The 23,743-nt window shown below is 37.0% G+C and overlaps 1 protein-coding gene across 4 annotated transcripts in view; it reads left to right on the plus strand.

Annotated features, from left to right (window-relative positions):
- Window positions 1–23,743, plus strand: part of Map2k4 (mitogen-activated protein kinase kinase 4) — a 149,673-nt gene that overhangs the window by 73,344 nt on the left and 52,586 nt on the right. For 2 of the 4 annotated variants that reach the window (XM_074046849.1, XM_020174000.2), the window contains one exon: window positions 18,089–18,263. The exons of 1 other annotated variant lie outside the window; for it this stretch is intronic. In XM_074046849.1, the coding sequence (XP_073902950.1) occupies window positions 18,089–18,263 (175 nt within the window). Of the gene's footprint in view, window positions 1–7,036; window positions 7,234–18,088; window positions 18,264–23,743 lie in introns of those variants that run through there. One more of the 4 variants, XM_074046850.1, reaches the window with a different exon arrangement.

Genomic DNA, 23,743 nt, shown 5'->3' on the forward strand with positions numbered 1-23,743 from the left:
CAAAAGAGCCCTCACTCCCCCGTTAAAGAGTAGGAACTCCAGATTCCCCACTGAGGGGAGGAAAGCTGTAACCTGCTACTTTGCAGGTGGCACCGGAAGCCCTGTCTCTCCAAGGTAAACAGAAGCCAAGTGTGTTACAACGCGCCTCTCTGCAGGAGAGTCTTATCTCTCCTGTCCAAGAGCTGGAATCCCAGTCCTCCACTGAGTGGCAGTCTGCTTCTCTGGTGGTGCTAGAAGGCCTGCCACCCACAGTGCACATAGACCCAGCACTCCTCACTGTGATTGCAGGAGAACCCCATCACCCCCATCAAAGAACAGAAATGCCAGCCCCCTCGCTGAGGGGAGAAAAGAGGTAAACTGCACTACAACAAAAGCCCTGCAAGGGATAACATTTCCAGCATACCCCTCTCTTAAGAAAATTGCTGGAGCTCCAGCAGAAAAAACTCAAAACCCCAACTATGGGGGACATGGGATTAAAACCTAACCAAAAACAGCCCCAGATGCAGAATGAAACAGCAAGACAACCACTCTCCCTCAAAAGGCAATTCCACCATTAAGGATCTAAACCCCTGTGTAGAGGAAGAGATATCAAACATCGAATTCCAAAAAACAATAGTAGCAATGATTAATAACCTTAAAGAAGAAACACAAAAACTAGTATTAGACTTCAAAGATGATGTGAATAAACAATGAGCTCAAAGAGGATTCAAACAGATAAGTGAAATTAAGAAGACTATCCAGGATATGAACAAGGAAATCAATGAAGATACAGAAACCCTGAAAAATAATCAATCTGAATTAACTCAGTATCCCAAATAAATATCATAGTTGAAATCTTGGTGAACAGAGTGGAACAAGTTGAAAATAGAGTATCAGGAATGGAAGACAAAGTAGAGGAACTAGACCAAACAGTAAAAGATCATGAAAGACTGCTAAGAAAATACGAATAAAATATGCAAGAAATCTGGGACACTGTGAAAAGACCAAACTGATGAATCCTGGGTGTAGAAGGAAAGGACATACAAACTAAAGGCATTGACAACCCATTCAATAGAATAATAGCAGAAAACTTCCTAAGCCTTGAGAAGGAGAGTCAGCCAGATGAAGGCAGCTTACAGAACACCAAACCATCAGGACCAAAAAAAGAAACACCCCCAGGCACATCATAATCAGAATACTTAGCACACAGAACAAAGAAAGAATTCTGAAAGCTGCAAAAAGAAAAAGGTCACATATAAAGGCAAACCCATTAGAATAACAGTAGATTTCTCAACTCAAACTCTAAATGTAAGAAGGTCATGGAAAAACATAGTTGAGGCCCTGAAAGAAAGCAACTGTCAACCTAAACTAGTCTATCCAGCAAAACTATCCTTCCTAATTCAAGGAGGAATTAAAACCTTCCACAATAAGGAAAAACTAAATGAAGTTGTAGCCACCAATCCAGTACTACAGAAGATACTTAAAGGACTTTTACATATAGAAGAAGAAACTAGAGTGAAACAGGAACACTCAAGAAAGAATAAACCATCTTGAGCAAGCAGGCCAGTAAATAAGGAATAGGCAAAACTAAACAGTACGGGAATAAAAATGGCAGGAAACGACAGACACCTCTCAGTATTAACACTGAATGTAAATGGCCTCAATGCCCCAATCAAAAGATATAGAACAGCAAATTGGGTTAAAAAACAAAGCCTAACCATATGTTGCTTACAAGAGACTCATCTTACTGAAAAAAACAAAACAAAACACTGGCTTAGAGTCAAAGGCTGGAAAAAAGTTTTCCAAGCAAATGGATGCCATAAATAGGCAGGAGTAGTTGTACTCACATCTGACAAAGTAGTCTTCAGACTAAAATCAATCAGAAGAGACAAGGAAGGCCACTTCATATTAATGAAAGGAACAATTCATCAAAAGGAAATATCAGTCCTTAACATATATGCACCAAACACAGGGGCACCCATATACATTTAAAAAAAAAGAAAGAAACTTAATGGCCCTAAGAGCACAGGCAGACCCTAACACAGTCATAATGAGAGACCTGAATACCCCACTGACACCAGTAGATAGGTCATTCAGGAAAAAAAATCAACAAAGAAACTTCAGAGATACTCCTCACCTTAGACCAAATAGACATGGTTGATATGTACAGAGTATTTTACCCAACAACTAGGCAATACACATTGTTTTCTGTAGCTCATGATACTTTCTCCAAAAGAGACCATATTTTAGGACACAAAGCAAGTTTCAGCAAATTTGAGAAAATTGAAGTAACCCCCTGCATCATATCAGATCACAATGGAATAAAACTGGACCTCAACAACAAAAGAAATCACAGAAAATATTCAAACACATGGAGACTGTACAACACACTGCTTAAAAAAATCAATGGATGACAGAAGAAATAGGGAAGAAATCAAAAAGTTCCTAGAATTCAATGAAAATGAAAGTACAACCTACCAGAATCTATGGGACACAGCAAAGCCCATGCTAAGGGAAATGTTTATAAGTGCGTACATTAAAAAAAACAGAGACCTGTCAAATAAACAACCTAATGATGCACCTTAAGTTCCTAGAAAAACAACAATAAGCCAAACCCAAAACCAGCAGAGGGAAGGAAATAAATAATAAAGATCAGGGCTGAGATCAATGAGATCAAAACCAAACAAACTGTACAAAGAATCGATGAAACAAAAAGTTGGTTCTTTGAAAAGATTAACAAGATCGACAAACTTTTAGCCAACATGACAAAGCAGGAGGGAGAAGACCCAAATTAATAAAATCAGAAATGAAAAAAGGGGACATAACCATTTATACTAATGAAATCCAGAGAATCATTAGAAAGTACTTTGAAAACATATTCAAGAAAACTGGAAAACCTAGATGAAATGGATAAATCCCTAGATGCAACCAAATTTGAACCAAGAATGTATTTAACACCTAAATAGTCCTATTACATGCAATGAAATTGAAGCAGTAATAGTCTCCGTACAAGGAAGAGCTCAGGACCTGATAGATTCATGGTCAAATTTTACCAAACCTTTAAAGAAGAACTAACACCAATACTGCTCAAACTTTCCAGGAAATAGAAAGGGAAGGAACACTACCAAACTCATTCTGTGCAGCCAGCATGACACTCATTCCAAAACCCAATAAAGATGTAAGCAGAAAAGAGAATTACAGACCAATATCTTTTGTGAATATAGTTGCAAAGATTCTCAACAAAATACGGGCAAACAGAATTCAACAACATGCCCAAAAGATCATACACCATGTATGATTTCATTCCAGGGATGCAAGGATGGTTCAGCATACATACATAAATCCATAAACATAATACAGCATATAAACAGAAGCAAAGTCAAAAATCACATGATCCTCTCAATAGATGTGGAAAAAGCCTTTGACAAAATCCAACACCCTTTTATGATGAAAGCTCTGAAAAAACTAGAAATAGAAGGAAGGTTCCTCAACATAATAAAGGCGATATATGACAAACCTAGAGCCAACATCATACTAAATGGAGAACAATTGAAACTATTCCCCCTAAAGTCAGGAATGAGACAGGGCTGTCTACTTTCTCCACTCTTATTCAATATAGTTTTGGAATTCCTAGCGAAAGCAATAAGACAAGAGCAAGAAATAAAAGGGATTCAAGTAGGGAAGGAAGAAGTCAAACTTTCTCTATTTGCAGATGACATCCTATTCCTAAGAGACCCCAGAAACTCTACAAAAAATCTACTGAACAGAGCTCAAAAAGCTCAGTATCTAAGAGAAAGAATGAACAAATTGGACTGCATCAAACTAAAGAGCTTCTGCACAGCAAAGTAAACAATCACCAGGCTAAAGAGTCAGCCCACAGAATGGGAGAAACTTTTTGCCAGCTACTCATTTGATAAGGGACTAATATCCAGAATCTACAGTGAACACAATTGCCCTGAAAGAACACCCCAATGAAGAAATGGGCACATCAATTAACCAGGGAATTCTCAAAGGAACAGGTACAAATGCTCAGTAAATACATGAAGTGTTCAACTTCCCTGGTTATAAAAGCGATGTAAATCAAAATAACACTTAGATTTCATCTCATCCCAGTTAGAATGGCCATAATCACAGGTCATAACAGCAACAAATACTGGCAAGGATGTGGCAAAACAGGAGCCATTATATACTGCTGTTGGGAATGCAAATTAGGACAACCACTATGGAAAGCAGTATGGAGATTCCTCAAAAAACTAGATAGATCTGCCATATATCCAGTGATACTGCTTCTGCACATCTACCCAAAGGAACTTAAGACAGGAAACAGTAGAGACACTGTACGCTGATGTTCATCGCTGCTCTATTCACAATATCCAAGCTATGGAAACAACTCAGGTGCCCTACAGCTGATGAATGGATCAAGAAATTGTGGTATATATACACAGTGGAGTATTATTACTCAGCCACAAGGAAATGACATGTGGTTTGAAGGTAAATGGATGCAATTGGAGGAAATTATGTTAAGTGAAGTAAGCCAGGATCAGAAACAACAAAAGCACATGTTTTCTCTCATCTGTGGACGACATATCCAAAGATAAACATATATACAAAAACAGGCATGATCATACACAAACTCAGATGCAGAACATGTTTATAACAGTGGTACTGTTCTATGGAACTTGGGGAAAGAGGGAAAGGAAAAGAGAATGACAGAGCATCAGTAATACCGCATAACATAAGATGTGAAGGTAGAGGATAAAAGGGTGTATACTGAAAGCTGTTGAAAAATGGGGGGTGGGAGGTAAAGGGGTAAGGGAGAGTAATGGACGTGGTTGAACAGACCAAAGTAAAGCACACCCACAATGGGCATACATTGAGAAGTCCCTTTGAACATCAACTTAATAATAAAAATCAGGACTCTAAAATAGGTTCAGTTGTGTGGAGGGGAGTATTAGGGGGAGGTGGGTGGGTGATGGAAGGAAATCGAGGTTATGATGGTATGTGGTAGATGGACTTCATATACATATATGAAACAGAACCAAGAAACCTCTTGCAGTTGCTTTAAGTGGGGTGGGGAAGTGGCTGAGGGGGGAGAGATGATGGGGGACATGTAACTAATGTACAATATAAGTCTAATTGAAATTGTCACTATGAATCCCCCCCATGTAATGAATCTATCCTAATAAAAATTTATATAAAAATTATAAATGTGCATATGCTATTGAAGCAAATAAACCAGATGCTTCAGTACGGGTACAGCTATTGAAGAGGTTGCCCTTGAAGGCTTCTAAACCCGATTAGGGTTTTACTAGATTCTTGGGTGGGTCAATAGCATGCATTTCAAATTGCCAGTACAGGGAAACTTCAGGTAATCAGACATGGAATATGGGTTGCATGATGTGGGACTTTGTAGACAAAGAACCAGGATGACATTGTCGGACCTGGTGGTGCACATCTGTAGATAGTAGCACTCAGGTGGATGAGACAGGAGAATTGAGAGTTTGAGACCAACCTGGGCTACTGGCCTACATATTGAGACCTTGTCTCTAATAAACCCCCACAAACAACAAAAAAAGTGGACTTGGGGATATAGTTCCCAGGCAGAGTGCTTGTCTAACATGCCCAAAGCCCTGGATTCCATCCCCAGCACTGAAAAAAAAAGAAAATCAATCAATAGATAAATCTGCAATATTTTGAAGCAGTATTGGTTTAAGAATGAAGAAATGTTTTATCAGTAAGGGAAAGAGTGATTTCAAAGAGGACTAGATAAACATTCATATTTGTATGTTGCTGCAACAGTATGCATATTCCCTAAGAGCTGATCCTATGACAGCTGTACTCAAAGCTTACATTACAGTAGTTTTCCCAGCTGTGCTTCATATAGAAAAGCTTAGGAAAGCTGCCCTAAACCAACAGGCCGTGTTTTCGTAAGTTTTTTTCTCTGTCTGGGCTGCAGTCTCTACTGATGGTTAAAGCACCTCCTTGCACCTATGTACATAAGAAATTAATGTAGTTTAAAGTCTTATTATAGGAGTTTCTGCCAACACAGTAGCTATGCCAGTGCTGTCACATTAGACATAGCTAATCACAATCCCTTTCCACTTCTCTAAAACAATGATGGATTTCTGTGCCATCATGCACTACTAACTTGCTTCTTACCTCTAAAGCATCTTTCTTACTCTTTGCCTGTTCCTCAGCCTCTAAAAGCTACACTTCCTTATGGCTTAGCCCTGCATCCATTTTTTTCATCAAAATTCTCTTTGTAGGCAACCTTATTGCCAATATGCTGACATCATCAATTTTTTTAATCTCCATCTGTACACCTTCCTCTTGCACCAGACTCAATTGCAACACCACAGTATGTGAGAGGCATATATATATGTGTATTACCTTCATATTTCTAGTGGGATATATCACAGGATTCTCAAACTTAGCACATCTAAAGTTGAATGCTTGCTATGTTTCTTTGTCTATAGATGCTCCATACCAGTAGTCTTCCTTCATCTTAGTATGTCAAGCAAACTCATTCATTCAAACCAACATTCCAGCAGTTAGTTACTATGGACACTTTCCCCTCTTCACCGCTTTCGCCCAAACTATTGCCAGTATTTGTTAATCCTATTTCTAACTTCACTGTCATCAGTCTAATTTATTGTCATCTGTCAAGTTTCAGCTGTACAGCTATTCCCTTACCAGGACTCCTTAATTCAATTTTTGCCTCCTTGCGCTATATTCCACACAGCGACCAGAGTAATGTCTTTAGAATATGCATCAGATAGTGCCGCTCTCCTGCTTATAACCCATCTGTAGCTTTCCACTGTACTTTGAATGCTATCCCAGTTAGTTTTTGAGACAGGGTCTTGGTATGTACCCCAGGTTGACATTGAGCTCATGATCCTTCTGTTTCAACCTCTCAAGTGCTGGGATTATGGGTTTGCACCACCATGCCTGGCTCATCTAATACATTCTGAAAATGAGTATTAGAATGTAAAAATTTCTATTTAGAGTGTTTTAGCAATTCTTCTAGGCGTCTTTTTTCAATTTTTCCTTTTGCTTCATCTGAGATCTAGGCAAAGATACTCATTTTGTCAGTAGTGCCAGGAAGCAGGCAGTTTCCATGGTAACTGACAGACCGAGTTTACTGTGGAAATTTCCGGAATTAACAGAGCTGCATTGCAGAGGATGCATAAAGCAGTATTCATCTAGAGATCCTAACGGTGTGGACACAGAAGAGCACTTGCAGTGATATGCAGGGTATGTGTTACGTTTATTTTCCTGTCTAAGAGAGATTAGCAGTTCCATATATGTATATACTGAAGAGAGAGTAAAAGAGTTTTGATGCATTTAGTACATGCTGGCTTGATAGATTTGATTAGAGAAAAAGAAAGAAGAAATTATTTGGGAAGGAAGATATGCTTGACAGCATTGGGAAGAAATCAAGATAAGTGAGATAGAAGAATATGTTAAAGTAGGAGAAAACATATTTCAAAATCATTAGATAATTTAAGGTTCCTGTGGATGGTAGTTTTAGGCATAAGAAGATGTTTATTTATCAAAGGAAAAGTAGTAAGCATTGGCATATTTGAGAAATTACATCCTCATGTCCATGAAGAAGAAATATATGAAGATAATTAATATCTGCTGAAAAATATGTAGATAAGAGATTTCCAAGGTGTTAAATAGGCTTACAACCTCCTTAGTGTGCTTAGCTGAGGGATGAGAGAATCTAGGAAGGGCTGTCAGACTCTAATCTACTTCCAGTCCTGCTTGATTTATGGGGGATTGTTAAGAAAAATTTTGAAATGTATTTTGATATTAAATTCTGGATATAAAACTTGTCACATTTGAGTAGATAAATGTGGTTTCTTTTAGAGCATAATTTTATATATGAAAAAGGATATAGAAAATAGAAAGGGTTTAGATCCCTTAAATGATAAATTTGATTTAGTTGCTTAAGTATCATTTAGGTATCAATTATATCATATAGTCAGCAGACTACAGCTCATGAGCTTAATCTAGCCCATTTGTTTTTCATAAGTAAAGTTTTACTGATACATTGCTACACCCATCTACTTGCATATTTGCAAGAGAAAATTTATTGCAAATCTTTAATTCTGAACCCTGAAATTATTGTTCTTTGATTCTTTACAGAAAAATTGGGATCTCGAGGTTTAGGTGATGTGTTGGACTCTTAGGGATGCCATAATTAATTTCTGTAACACTATTGGTGACTTAAAGCAACAGAAATTTCTCTCCATAGTTCTAGAGGCCAGAAATCTGAAATCAAGTTGTTGACAGGACCAAAAGCTTTAGAAAAGGATCCTTCCTTCCTTCTTCCTCCTTTTGTTAAAATGTCTACCTTTATCTTCACTTGACCTTCTTCTCTGAGTCTCTTACATGAACAGTCATTGTTATATTTAAGGTCCATCCTAATCCGGAGCTGTGTTTTTGGGATCTTTAATAACATTTGTAAAGATAAAGTCATATTCAATTCACTTTTCAAGGATAAGGCCATAGAGGCATAGTTAAAACTCTTTGATGCACACATAAGAAGGAGAGAAGGGGTAGTACTAGAATATTCACAGGAGGAAAAGTACTAACATATTCACAGGAAACTGATGAAGACTAGTACCTGACATTTCATATTGTTCTCTTCTTATCTCTTCATAGCTTTCATTAGCTCCCACCCCTAAAGAACAAATGAATTTCGAATTTTAATGAAAAAATAGTTGGTACCAAGATAAGAATCAGTGTTTTGAGGAATAAGTCTCATGTATGATCATGGCACTGGAAAAATATATGTGATTCAAAAGAAGTAGACTTAATAAGCAAGTCCCAGAGTGGCAATGCAGAATGTACACAACAGCATACAAGTCTTAGAGCCTGAGACATGGCTCTTGTTGGAGCATCTTTCTGTCATTGTGAGAGTATATAAGTAATTAACTTAGGTTGAAAAGAAGGTATGTGGTGTTTCCTCCCACCATATGGACACATTTGTAAAGCCACTGGAATGGTAGTAAATATCATATTCTGAAATGTTTGAAATGTGATAGTTATATGGTGAAGAATCAGATAGTCAGCAAGGGATTCCATTGTGGATTCTTGAACTGGAGAGAAACCCCTTTGAATTCTATAACTTGATAGCCTAATGCCTACATCCTTACACGTGCAGTCAAAAATGGAGCCTCTGATACAGACTTTATGGAGATAAGCATAAGATTTACCCAAAAATGTTTAGTAGTAGATCCAAGTTAAGATTCACTAAAAATAAGGAGTACTAAAGTAGTTTAACATACTTAAAAAAAATATTAGTGAAATTATAGATCGGGAGTTTGCCATGGACTGAGTGTATCTTAATTTCTCCATATATGGGTACAGGGAGAAACATGAAGGCCAATCAGGATTTTCAGGGAGAGTTCCTTGAAAGACTGGACTGAATGAAGTCTTTGATTCCGTTAGTCTATCAACTCCTCATTGAGGTGACAGGAAGCCATGGGAATGAGTTTTCTTTCTTTTTTTTTTCCCCCTTTAACAAAACATTCATGCATAATGAATTGTATGCATAAACTTTACAGAAAGACTCAAATTCCTTTGAATCCAACTATTAAATTTTAGTTTTTCTCTTGGAATGAGTATGTATAAGAATATCATAAGGAAATAGAATGAAGTCATCAGATTTAAAGCATAACTTGGGATTAAATTAAATTGATCACAGTTCATATACATAAAATTTAAGCAATAGAAGGACTCAAAAACACTGTAGATTTTAAATATGTAACTGATATAAAATACATGTGTTCCTAAATGTGTATGTAAATAAAGTATATTTCTGTAAAATCTTTTTTTGTCATTGATTTGTTTGGATAAATGTCTCCAAGATAAAGTATGCTTGAGAGTATAGTTGTTTCATAGTTACGTGTTGAAGAGATAACTCACATAATAAGAGTGTTAAAAATCAGCTGCAGACTATTAATGAAAAGTAGTTGAGACTGTTGGTTCTTATTTGCTTCAGGAACTGAAGTTCTGACTTTGTATAAGAAAGTTCAGGTGTGTAGTACAAAATTATATATGAGTTAACAGTGCCCTGCTACAAATATTTATTAAGAAACATGTTGAAAATACAAAACACTGAAAATTAAGACAAAACTGTGTTGATAAACTTTTTTTATTTGGTACTTCTAAGGACCATGCACTTGCTAGGCAGGTTCTTTACCCTTGGGGCCACACCTTTAGCCCTTTTTGTTCTGCTTATCTTCGAGATAGGGTCTTACTTTTTGCTCTGGCTGGCTTGGACCACAATCTTCTATATTATGCTTCCCACCATAGTTGGGATAACAGGCACGCAATGTGCCCAGCTATTGATTGAGATGGGTCTCACCAACTGTTTGCCTAGGCTGGCCTCAAAGTCCAGTCGTCCTGATCTCAGCCTCCCAAGTAGCTAGGATTACAGGTGTGAACCACTGGCACCTTCTTTTCCTTTTTTATTTTTTGAGACAAGATATTGCTATGTAGCCCAGGATGGCCTGGAACTCAAGATCCTTACCTTCTATGTGCTGGGTTTTTTTTTTTTTTTTTTTTTTTTTTTTTGGTGGTACTGGGGTTTGAACTTAGGCCCTCATGCTTGCTAGGCAGGCACTCTGTCCTGTTAGCCTTTAGTCCTCTTTTTGTGTACTTTTTGAGATAAGATCCCTTGAATTATTTGTCCAGGCTGATTTCAAACTATGACCCTCCTGATCTGCCTCTGTATTAGTTAGGATTGCAGGAGTCTGCCTCCGGCACCCAGCTCAGGCATGTACTGTTACACCTGGCTCTCATGCTAAACTTTCTGTAGATTTTCTGGTAATAATGATTCAGCCAGAATAAAGAAAAACGTTACCTAGGGTTACCTTACAGCAGAGACTGACTCAGGAAAAGGTAGTCTCCTTGTGCCATTAGTCCAAAGACAGCATCTTTATCTTCTTTCATGCTTTTCTCTCTAACTGTTCTCCAGGAAGGAGAAATGGATGGTGGTAGGTTTTATCTGGGAAATGTGGTCATTGGGAGTAAAATGTTCTAGGTAGAAGTAGAGGAAAATTATAGCAGCAGTATAGAGTAAGGAGGTATAAATGATTGACCTACAATAAACAGCACATACATAAGATGTACAGTTTTCTAACTGTTGCCATACATATCTATCATTCTCAAAATTTCCTCCTGCTATTGTAGAGATTATGTGTAGACGTTTGATTTGGTTATTTTTCATATCTTTTGTTTAACATGTTCTATCTAGTTTCCTAAACATGTAGAATTCACAGTTTCATTGTTCTTATCTACTAATTCTATCATCTCTGTCATTCCTGGGTCAGTTCCAGTTACTCATTTTTCTCATTATTGTTCATATTTTTTTGCTCCTTTGCATACTTTGGTGATTCTGGATTACCTGCCAACTATTGGTTACTGGATACCTTTCCAGTAATATTTTTACTAGTATTTTTGAGTTTTGCTCTTTAAGATACTTGGAAATAGCTTGATCATTTTAGGTCTCGCTTTTCAGCTTTGGTAGTTGAGACCAGTCTAGAACTATTTTTAATTACACTACTTAAAGCAAAATTCTAGTGGGTAGGCACAGAAACTGCTTTTATTCCCCTGGGTATTGTTTCTTCTAAGCCTTCAGGGTGGTTCTTTCCTCTAGCTTGTGTAGGTTCCTTACAACTCTGCACTGTTCAAGGAGGACCCCCTCTGCATGTCTGTGGACCTTGTTTTCTGTGGCACTCTCTCTGACCTGCTGTTCTTTCTTGCTAATCCTAGCTACCTTGGTTTCCCCAGACTCCAAATCCATGTTGTCAACACAAGGATACCATTAGATCTTCCTGGATCCTCCTAACTTGCATGAGTCGGAAGTCTCCAGGCAGTAAGCTGGGGTCAGTTGTAAGGTTCACGTAGTATATTTCTTATTTCTCTGGGCCCCATTACCCTTTGTTGCCTGATGCCCAGTGTCTTCATATTTTCTTTTTTTTTTTTTTTTTCATTTTTGAGGGTAAGTCTCTTTCCTGAGACTCCATAGTGGTCAGTTCAGATTCCACAGCAATACTGATATGGAAACAGTAATTGTGATGACTTTGAGAAGGTGTATTTCTGAGTAATATTTCTCCAAATTCAAAATTTTTTAAAACAATAATTATTGGCATTCTTTTTTGCAGGGGGAGAGAGGTTGAATGAACTTAGGACCTTGCGCTTGCTGGACAAGTGCTTTACCACTTGAGCCATACCTCAAGCCCATGCTTGGCATTCTTCATTGTGTGGAAGAAATGGCATTTATTTGAAGGGTATTATCTCAGGTGGTTAATAAAACAGGAAATACTTGTTCACTGAATAGCATAAGGGAGAGTGTTCAGCTCTAAGAGTAGTAAAATAACATGCAGTTGGAAAGAGTCATGTAAACCAAGTAGCCTTTCAAATTGGAACTTGAGGGAAAAAGTTCAGTGGGCAAGCACCCAGGCTACTGAAGATGAAGAACAGGTGGAGACCTGCTGTGCAACCATTACAGCAGTGAAAATACTGCTATGTTACAGTATTTTAAGTACAGTCTACACAGTGTAGATATTATGCCTTTTTAAATCTATACACATAGTGTAGAAAAAAACAAAAAAGTCTGGATGGTTTTCTTTCTTATTTATTTATTTATTGCCTGAGTTGTCCCAAGTAACTTCTTTGGCTGTGTCACTATTTTTTTTTTTTTAAACAACAGTAGCAACAAGAAGACCATCCAACTGTATGCAAAGCCCTAGGCAAATTTATTAACCACCCAATCTGTTTAATGTCTGGAACATCATGTCATTGTTCCGTGTGTGTGTGTGTGTGTATTTGTGGTCCTGGGGATTGAACTCCAGGCCTTGAGCATCTTAGGCAAGTGCTCTACCACTGAGTTACATCCCCAGCCCAGTTTTTTGTTTTGTTTTTCTTTTTTTAACTTGTATGATTTCACTAATTTATAGATTTGTTTGGGTCAAGGAGAAAAATGACAACTAACAAAAATGTAGTACTAAATAGTAAATGGATAAATTGGTCATTTCTTTCCAGAAAATAATCAGAAGGACCTCAGCACAAACATGTAGTCTTGAAGATGGCAGTTTTCGGTTTTTTCACATAACAAGATAAGTTACTGATTTCACAATATCATTTAATTTTATTTTAACAAAGCTTGTATGGATTCAAGCCCTATATTTAGTATCCCACTTAGAATCTTTCATATTTTACAAAACTTATGAACACACATTTCTCTTCTTTTGAACACCTAAGCATGTGTCAGTTGTTTTTTTTCTCTATGAGTATGTCTTTGTGTTTTCTCTAGCATATGAACTGCTGAGTCCATAGGAGCCAAGAATTATCCATTAGACATAGAATTTAGTAGGGCTCTAAGTAATCAGACACTATAATTGAGGATTAAAATTCAATTGAAGGAAGTACTTTTGGCTGGAGCTGTGAGTTTGAAGATGTTTAGTATGGTTGCCAGTCACTAAGTACTAATCATTGCTCTTCCCAGTCATTGTGATAAACTACTGCCCTGACTCCCTCAAATCCTGATGCTGAGGTGTGGGATACTACCTGTTCTTTGAGAATCTCTGGGACATAAAATAGTATTAGGGGCTATACTAATTAAATTTTTTCTCAAATAAACATCAACAAGGGCAAAAATAAATAATGGCATAAACCAGATAGTTTATTTCCCTTTTCCATAGATAAGTTTGGAGATAAGTAGACTAGGGTTGATGTAGTGGCTTTATTGTTATAGAGTTCATAGTGCTTTTATGTTCTCCTCCATCATTCTCAGGACATTGTTTCCATTCCCAAGGATCTTGAGGGTGTCTGGGGCTCTAGTTGTTACTGACATTCTAGGTAATGGATAAGGGAGGGGGCGGATTAGATAAAAAGGACATTCTAACTAAGGCAGCTCCTTTTTAGTGCTACATTCTTATTTGTGATCTCCGGATGGTTGGTGTCTTAGCTTGGCCTGCCATTAAAACAACCACAAAATCACAGACTGGGTGCCTTAAAGAACAGAAATTTACTTCTCACAATTGTAGGGGCTTGGGAATCTGAGATCAATGTGTCAGCAGAGTAGTTTTATTCTGAGGTTTCTTCACCCACAAATATCTGCTGTCTCATTTGGGTGCTCACATGATCTCTTTTTTGTGCATGCTGAAATGGAGCTGTTTGGTGTTTCCTCTTACAAGGATGCTAATCTTGGATTGGGGCCCTACCTTCATTACCTATATATAGGCCATATCTTCAATACAGCCACATTAGAGGTTAAGGTTTCAACATGTGAATTTTGAAAAGGAATACAATTCAGTCCATAAGTAGTCACAGAGTACCAGCCTTTTAGCTGAGCGTATTGCTGCCCAAATAGAGGATCCCATCAGGAGAGATAAAAAGGAGAACAGATATGAGGTGGCAGCAGGTGGTTAGTTATTGCCACAGGTGTTCTTAGCTTCCTAGGTTGACAATGAGGAGCTTGCAGTTAGAATACTGTTGGTTATTCACTGAAGAAAAGTAAGGGTGATCTGTATAAAATTGTGCATAGAAAATTATGAAGAAAAAAATGAGGGATATTTGGGAATTATTTTTTGATAAAATGCAGTCCCATTCTCAAGAAAAAGTGTTTTCCCGAAAAGGTGTTAGGAAACTTTTTTCTCTTTAAGAGTATAAACCTAAAAGTGTATAAAATTTACATCTTAGCTGATTTTTACTTTTTGCCAGTCTTCTCAGTTGGTGTATTTTCTGTTGTACATATGCTTTCTTTTTGAGGCATCTAAAGTAGTTTAGGATAGAAACTGATTAACTGCTAGAGTTTAACAGTAGGGTTCATCAGACTTCCAGATTAGGCATCCAGTTTTGTATCTGCTTGTCTTTCTTTGGAAGCCACTGTGGTTGGGCTGTTGATTCAGTTTGCTGGAAAAGTTGCTAGCCCAGTATGAATGAAGACTGTATGAATATGCTGTGGTGATGTTATAGCCATGGTATATTTTTCTGTGTGCTTTATAATTCTTTTTTCCTGTGTAAATGAGACACATGGAATCCTCTGTAGTAATCGTTCTTCTGTTCACCTTTTTCTTCTAAAAGCTCTACTCTGATAAAATTCACATGGCCTATAATTCCATTTTAGTTGTTATTAAAACTATTTACAGAACTGTATATCTAATATCTTACTCAACTTTTTGACATTTTCTTTAGCCCAAGAAGATAACTTTGCATCTCTTAGCTGTCAAACTGTTCACTTTCAAAATGAAAAGAAACTGCCAAATGTGCTGTACACACCTGTAGTCTCAGCTGGTTGAGAGGTGGAGGGATTGTTAGTTTGAGGCTAGTCTGGGCTGAGAAGTTAATGTGAACCATATCTTAAAAACAAAAGGGTTGAGTGATACCCAAGTGATACCATGTGTGCCTAAAATGCAGGTGGCCCTGGGTTCAATCCCAGTATGACACACACACACACATATGCAACAAATAAACCAGCTTAAGGCTTTATCTGTAAATTAAAGCAGACTATAGTAAGCTGAACTATTGGCAGAGGTATTCCAAAATACTAAACTTCATCTAATAATAGAGAAAATATTATATATTCTGTGATTTTTATGTAATAAAGAAGTATTCATTTCACCTCTCAAGAATGCTAGGAAGAAGTGTTTCATAACATAATGCAGTCATGAGAGTGACATCCTATCACTGTTGCCATATTCTCTTCGTTGGAAGCAAGTCATAGGTCCCACCCACACTCAAAGAGAGAAACCTATACAAAAGTATGAAACTAGGAAGGTGGAGACATTGAGAACCTCCTAGAGCTTGTCTGCCATAGTCCTTATATTAGTGAATACTTAAAAATGTTGCTTCCAATTTACAAATAATTTTAATTAACTTTTTTCAATTACTCTGTGGTAGGCTGGTGCTGTTATGTTTCATCAATGATTAAAGTCATGGTGCGATGCCGTTTACCTGCCAAAGTTGTAGAATAGTAATCATTATTTGTAGAATTAAAAAATACATGTATATATTTTTGGCAGTACTGGGGTTTAAACTTAGGCCTTCATGCTTGTTAGGCAAGCACTCTTCTGCTTGTAGAATTTCTTTATGTTAAACAGTGTCTTTGCTTAATCTGCCTACTTCATGATAAAGATTACTGAGAAATGTTTGTATTCTTACCTAGATATAATTTTTATCTTGAAAGGCCAGTTCTAGTTTTACTTCTACATAAATGGTCACTTAGGCCACTGCTGGCTGGATTTGTTGTAACTCTGGACACTAGGATTCAAATAAAGTGGGCGAAAGTGTTTTGAAGTGAAAAGCATTTGTATGAATGGAAGCTGATATTATGACTTAGCAATACTGTGATTTGAGAATTTGTTATTTGGAACAAATAACAAATAGAACTATATGCTAATGAGTTCAAAGATAATAATCTTTGAACTGAGTTCTGGTTATTTGTTTATTATTCATATTAGTATATATAACTACTCTGGAGGAGAGATTTTAACATTCTAAAATTTTGAGAATGTTAGTAGCTGCAGAAAACAGTTTATCCTAATGGGAGAAAACATTCTAGAATTTTGGAAGAAAAATAACCAGGCACATAAAGCTTTCTTCATTCATATCACAAGATGAGAGTTTGAAACAGATTCTGAACATTAACTATGAAATTGAAAAATGTAGTTGATATTCAGTGGATGCTGTATTTATATTGCACTGTCTAGCTTGGCATAGTTTGTTTCCACACATTGGGGTATATGTATGTGGGGGGAGACAGCTTGATTTTACATTTTTTTATTGAATTTGTTTTTTCTCAAAGCATGGTTAGACATTCATACTTTGATCTCCAGGTTGGAATTTGGGAGGTAATATTTAATACACATCTGTTATAAGTGAGCTCTTCTTTCCATGAGTAACTCATTTTTCAGCCTAGTGTTCTACATATTGAACAGAAGATGAAATTTTGTTCTTTTTTTTTAATTATCATATTCTTGTTGTACTGGAGAGACATTATGACGTTTACAAAAGTCCTTACAATCTATTTTAGTCAGATTCACCGTCTCCATCATTCTCCTTTATCCTCCATCTCCCCTTCTTAGACTATTTGCAGCAGATCTCATTTTTCCATTTTTATACATAAGTACATAACATTTCTACCATAGTCACCCTTCTTCACTCTTTCCTTATATCCTGCCTCCTCCCATTGATACCAGCCCCCAGACAGGACTTGTTTTACCTTCCTGTCTTTGGTTTTTGAGAAAGAGGGAAAAAAAAAAGAAGATGTTTTCGTTTGTTTAAGATATGTATACAGTGAGTTTCATTATGACGTTTCCATGTATATATGTATTATATTCCAAATTGACTCATCCTGAAATTTTGAATAGCTCAAGATAGATTTCCTCTTAGAGCTATTGGCTATTTATTTAACCTTTCTCCCACTTCATTGTGCTATTAACAAGAAAAGGAGGGACAGCATATGAAGATACTGTATATTAAACGTTGCTGGGATCACCTTAAGATATTTAAAAATTGTGCTTTCTGACTCCTGTATCCAGATATTTTGTTTTAATTGCTATAGGATGAAATATCTGGGCTTTGGAATTTGAAAAATCTCTCCCAGGTGATTCTCAGGTGCTGCAAACTTTGGGAACAACTTTACTAACTAAAGTTAGTAACTAAAGTTACTAACTAAAGGTTGAAGTCCTGGAATAATTAATGTTGGGTAAGATAGAGTAAGCACCTTTTGGAAATGATGCTTTTTAAGCTCTTGGGATGCTCATTTGATAATACAGATTTTCAGAGTTTGAAGAGGATCTAATATATAGAAATTAAAATATATAGGCAGTGTTAGTTTAATCAGTAAATGCAAATTTGATTTTTATAATTTTCAGTAATGCTATATCTACAGGATACCTAAATTTAGGTTTTTAAAAATTCAGTGTGTAAAAAAACAAAGTGGCGCAAAGAAAACAACCCAAAACCTGGAGATCAGACTGTTTAATTTATGAGAAAACAAAATTTCCCACACTTTAATCAGTGCTAGCTACTAAAAAAACGTTAAAACCTATTTAAAATGTGGAAAAATTGCTTCCCAATATTTTAACAGAGAGAGACTGAGAACACACAGCATTGAGTCATCAGGAAAACTGAAGATCTCCCCTGAACAACACTGGGATTTCACTGCAGAGGACTTGAAAGACCTTGGAGAAATTGGACGAGGAGCTTATGGTTCTGTCAACAAAATGGTCCACAAACCAAGTGGGCAGATAATGGCAGTTAAAGTAGGTGATGCCATGATTATTTTTGGTACTTTAATACATTAGGTGAAATTTTGTGGTGCAGTAATACCACTGTTGTTCTGTTCTTACATTTTTGGTAAATAGGGGTGCTTAAAAAATTGTGTCTCTTGATTCCTTGGGGATGTTTTGTGTAGAGGTTGTCTTGTTGGTGGCATGTTTTCTTTCTGTGGAAACATGAGTGTATGAAGTGTGCATGTTCATTGCACTTTTGGCATGATGCATTAACAGGTTTTAAACTTCCGGCCCTTCTACTGCCAAGGTGAGTTCAGGCTGGGCGTCTGCACCCTGGGAGCAGGGCAGTGCTGCTCTGAGCCAGGCGGGAGCTGGAGGAAGAGGCAGCACACTGGGCTGGGCAAGGTGCGGGGCTAGGGCTAACAGCAGTCTTGCTGAAGGTTTCTTGGAAACCACACACATGCTGTTGCCACTAACCTCAACCTTACTCGGTCCTGACCGGCTCGGCTTCTGTTTGTTTATTTCATCTCTACTCAGTACTGCCCTGTTCCCTGGTTTTAAAGTTGTATTGAAATGCATACTTTGTGAAATGCTGTCACATTCTGTCTTTATTGTGAGTGTCATGCCACTTACTATGTTCATTTAACAACAAAAAAGGCTGAAATGGAAATTTGGCCCATAGACTGTAGCTTGCAGGCTTTTGTTGGTGCCTGTGATGAACTGGTGGCATCTCTCTGACTCCTGTTGGGTTTATGTAATTGCACTTTATTTGTTTGTTCAGATGTTTTAACAAATACTTGTTCTGTGTAAGATATTTGAGTAAAATCAGCAATGCAAGAACAATTTAAAGAGAAAAAGGAAAAACAGAGGTAAGATGTGGCCATACCCTCACTAAACTTAAAATTCCTTTGGGAACAAATAACATCAGAGTTTACAACAATCAAGAATGGTTTTGCAGACAATCTAAGCTACTGTTAATCTGTTATTTTGAGAATTTGTCAAAGTGGCTTGATAAGATGAGGGCCCCAGGTTTAAACTTGACATTTGGGATTGGGTTTGTGTCACACTAATTTAAAATGCTTTCTATGTAGAAGTCTGTTGCAAGCAAAATCTTACTGTAACTATTTTAGTCTCTTTCATTGTTGAACATTTCTCTTTGTTTCTGGTCATGTAAAAGGAAAATGTTTTATGATTCCTTGTAGGCTTTTGGTTTTTTAACCATGTTGCTTGCAATGAGGGATAACTGGAGGCTTTTTTCTTAGGAAGATGTGCATATACACAGTACACAAAATTTTGCATACAGCCTTCAGAATTCTAAAGATGTACCTGCTGACACCTCTGCTCTGGATTATCCATTAAGATAAAATGTTTTCCTTGGAATGTGAGAGGGCTTCTCTGCTTGTGTTTTGTGTTCCTGCAGTGTAAATGGGAACTGGATCATTTTATTTAGACTCTTCTGGACGAGTGTTGAATTTTCATGTACTATCCATGTGTGACATCCAGATTCAGTAGGCTGGGTCTTTAGGGAAACTTTGCTATATACCTAAAGATCTAAACTCTTCTCCCAGATATGAGGGAAAGTATTTTTTTTTAAATTGTTGCAGCTTTTTTCACTTTGTGTGTGCTTAAACTATGTTGATTATTTTAGTAATATGAATAGACTTTAACCATGATGAAAAGGTTTTAAAGATAAGGAAAGTAGTTCATTTAAAACAGTTTTTTTCAGTGATTAATTTGATCATTTTTAGAGTTGTATAATGCTTTTGAAGGCTTTTAAGAGTGAAAATAGGAAATTATTGTTTAGCATTCATAATGTATATTTTATCAGTGACTACTATGAGGGCCTCAGTTGGAATGCTCATACAAATCCCAACTCTTAAGAAGTGCTAAGAGGCAGTCATGGGATCTATAGACTCATTACTGTCAAATCTGTACCTCTCAGGTGGTACTGTCTTTGTTTACTGCCTTACATAATCAAGGAAGCATAATTATTTGGGATGGGAGAGGATGGCAGTATGTATATCAGTCGACAAATAGATGGGCTGTATTATTGAGTTGCATGACTTTATTAATACTGGAAGAGTAAGTCCTTTTGTATTTAATAAACATTAAAATTTGTTACCAATTGATGATGAATGTCCACCATCTTCTGTGAATTTTAAAATGTCTTTATTGTCAGTTTCTTCAGAGAGGTGTAGTTTTTCATCACACCTATTAGAGTTCCCTTATCACTCAAGCACACAGACCAGATTGACAAGTATAATTATGCAAAAGCAATGTATGATTAAGGAGGAGTTAAACTTGGCATGTTACATTTAATGGAACAGTGAGACAATGATTCACATAGCTGAGAACTTCCCATTGCTCTTAGTGAAACACACTTTGAAATAGCTCTACATTAGCATTTTAATACATGCTTTGGGAATATAGAAGGATTACTTTATTAGCTGCTAAGCCTGTCCTGGAAATTATCCTTAACATTCACTTGCAGTAGCTGTACAAAAATCAACTGCGGAATTAGCCTGGGTTTTTTTTTTTTCTTCGTGTATGTGTGTGTGTGTGTGTGTGTGTGTGTGTGTGTGTATTTCATCATTTTTAGTTTTGAGGAAGCCCTTCTCCAAATTTATCGTGCCATATTTAAGAAACTTTTGAAAAGGTGACTTCTTAGTTACCAGAAATAATTCTCTCAAAGACTTAATCTAAAATTCACTTAAGGTATAAATAAATCAGTTTCAGTGAAGCATATGTAAAACTTATGCTTAAGAACTTAGGGCTTCATGCTTGCTAGCCAGGTACTCTACTTCTTGAACCAAGTCTCTGGCCCTTCAAACAGTTTTTTCATGTGCAGCCTTAGGACAGTCTCCCAGGCAGCCAGTGAGGTTGTTGGTTAGGACCTAAGATGGGGACATTTTTAACCCCTCAGTTTTAATTTCACATAACCCAAGAAAGAGGTCTTTGGTGAATGGGAGTAATACTATCAGTTTGTCAGCCAGTGCCTGAATAACTGAGCTATAGGGCTGCCTAGGGCAAAGCCATTTTTAAAACTCAGGAAGGACAGCCATCAGCACTAAGTATCTACTCCTGACGTTCATCAGCATCTTCTACAAATCTAATGCTCTGTTTTAAAATTTAACTTTAAAAATGTTAAAATGGATACATAAAAATTGTATATGTTAATGGGGTAACATGTTTTGATACATGCATACATTGTGTAATATTTAAATCAGATTACCTGTACCTATCTACTCAGACATTTTTCTTTTATGGTGAAAACAAACTCTTTTCTTCTACTTTTTTGAAATATGTGGTAGGTTATCAGTATCTGTTGTCTTCCTGCTGTGTAATAAATAGCACACCAGAACTTCCTATTGTATCTAACTATAACTTAATACCCATCGGTCAAACTTTTCCCATCTGTCTCTCTTTTACTCTTCCTCACCCTCTGGTAGCCATCACTGTACTCAAGTTAATGAGATCAACATTTTTAGATTCCACAAGTGAGGGATGGTACGGTGCTTGTCTTTCTGTGCCTGGCTTATTTAACTTAATGTAATGATCTCCAGCTTCATCCATATTTTCATGACTTTCATGGCTGAATAGTATTCCACGATGTGTATGTGCTGCATTTCCTTTATCCATTCATCAGTTGATGGATACTTAGGTTATGTCCATTTCATGGCTATCCGTGAGTAGTGCTACAGTGAACATGGGGATTAATGGCCCATTTTGCATGTTGGTGGTAAAACCACTGAATGAAAAAATGAGATTTCAACAGGCTTCTCTGGGTAGCTGTTTACAAGGGTTAATTGCAGTGTGGTAAAGCTCAGAATTTAGATTCAGACTTAGAAGATGCAGTTAGGTTTAAGTTTCTGAGCTAGCGTTAGCGAAATTCAGGTCTGGGAGAAATAGCAATAGGACTTAGGTGATCAGAATTAAGATCACAAAGCAAATTCTAGGCACAGGAGAAAAGAGTGAGAAAGAATAGAATAGACACTGAAGTTGAGTGAAATTTCAAGCACAGATTGATAGCAGAAGGAAGGATGATGGACAGGGTTGTTCACCTGAGTCTACCCACAGTAAGTCCTGTATGCCTAGAATACGAGCTTTACTGTTGTTGTCAGGAAGACTTGTGCACATGAACTTATTAAAGCTATGTATGCACTTTTCATGTTTGCAGTCTATGAAAGAAAAACCAGGAAAGGGAAAGTAAGAATGCAAGTGAGAGGGAATGTGAGGGAATGAAGTTCTGTTACTAAAAATGCCAGGCAAATGAGTCTGGATTGTTGTCTGAAGGGTTAGTGCTGGAATAAAACTGCCATCTCATTGGAGAATGAAACTGGTGTTGGGTAAGTAGGTAAGGATGGAAATATGTTATGTTAATGTTGTGACTGTTGATTACTGTGATGACTTTTCAGTCCTCTGCTTGAGAAGTTACCTGGGTTAATCAGAAAAACAGTTTGGTTGTGTGAGGTTAGATGCATACGCAAGACTGAGTTAGCATGTGATCTTGTATGTGAGGGCTTCAGATGTTTTCTCTCTGTTGGTGATCTGCTTAGCCTATCTTGTTCCTTCTACCCTCAGCTCTCTTTGTCACCTCTTCCATTTCATTGGTCCAGGCCTGGTTACTTGATCTTTGGTATTTGGATTTTATTGTTCTTGATCTGGAATTCAGACCTAGTTTAACTGCAATGGTTGGTAGGAAGGACTACATCCTTTTGACAGTATCAGCCACCCCACAACTCAGTCCTTCCTTGTCCTCTGTTGATTAGGTAGGCCTCCCTTGGTGCAGATGATATGGCAAGAACGGGAAGTCAGGAATCAGAAAACTATGGCTTTGCTTGTTTTTCTTTCACTCTAGGGACCATGCATCCATTACTGAATGATATTGATGGGAACTATGATGACCAATAATAATTGGAGGAGGTTCATTTTAGTCTTTAAATATTGGTCTTGCATATTGTTCTGAAAGTCCTAGGATGATATTTGACAAGGGTGACTTTAAATTGGAAAAGCTCCTTTTTTGGTGGTATAGAGTGCTTTGTTATGCGATTAAGAAAGACCATAGTGATGATATTCGATTATGCAAATCTCTGTGAGATACACAAGTCACAGCTATGTTGTTTTGAATAGAATGAATTCCATTATTTTATACTCTTATTTGATAAATCAGATCATACAGCTTAATTAAGAAATCTGTTTTATATAAACATATATATACATATTATATAATATATATTATACATACATATTATTTAATATATTAATATGCTTCTTAGTGTTGCTTACAGGCATGGTGTTCATATGGAAAGTGTAAGTGGAGTACTTCCAAGAGTTGGTAGATGCCAGGCATGTGCCTTTCATTTAGTCTTGGTTTTGAGCTACATGTGTGTTTCCTTTGCTGTTGCTTCAAGTCAGTGGTTTTCAGACTGTGGATTCTTTATAGTAGTAGAATTGTTTGTGGAAAACTATAAATAAAATGAATCAGTACTATTCTGGTGGATGTAGAGGGT

This window comes from Castor canadensis, chromosome 11 (genome assembly GCF_047511655.1).
Source record: "Castor canadensis chromosome 11, mCasCan1.hap1v2, whole genome shotgun sequence".
Taxonomy (NCBI): domain Eukaryota; kingdom Metazoa; phylum Chordata; class Mammalia; order Rodentia; family Castoridae; genus Castor; species Castor canadensis.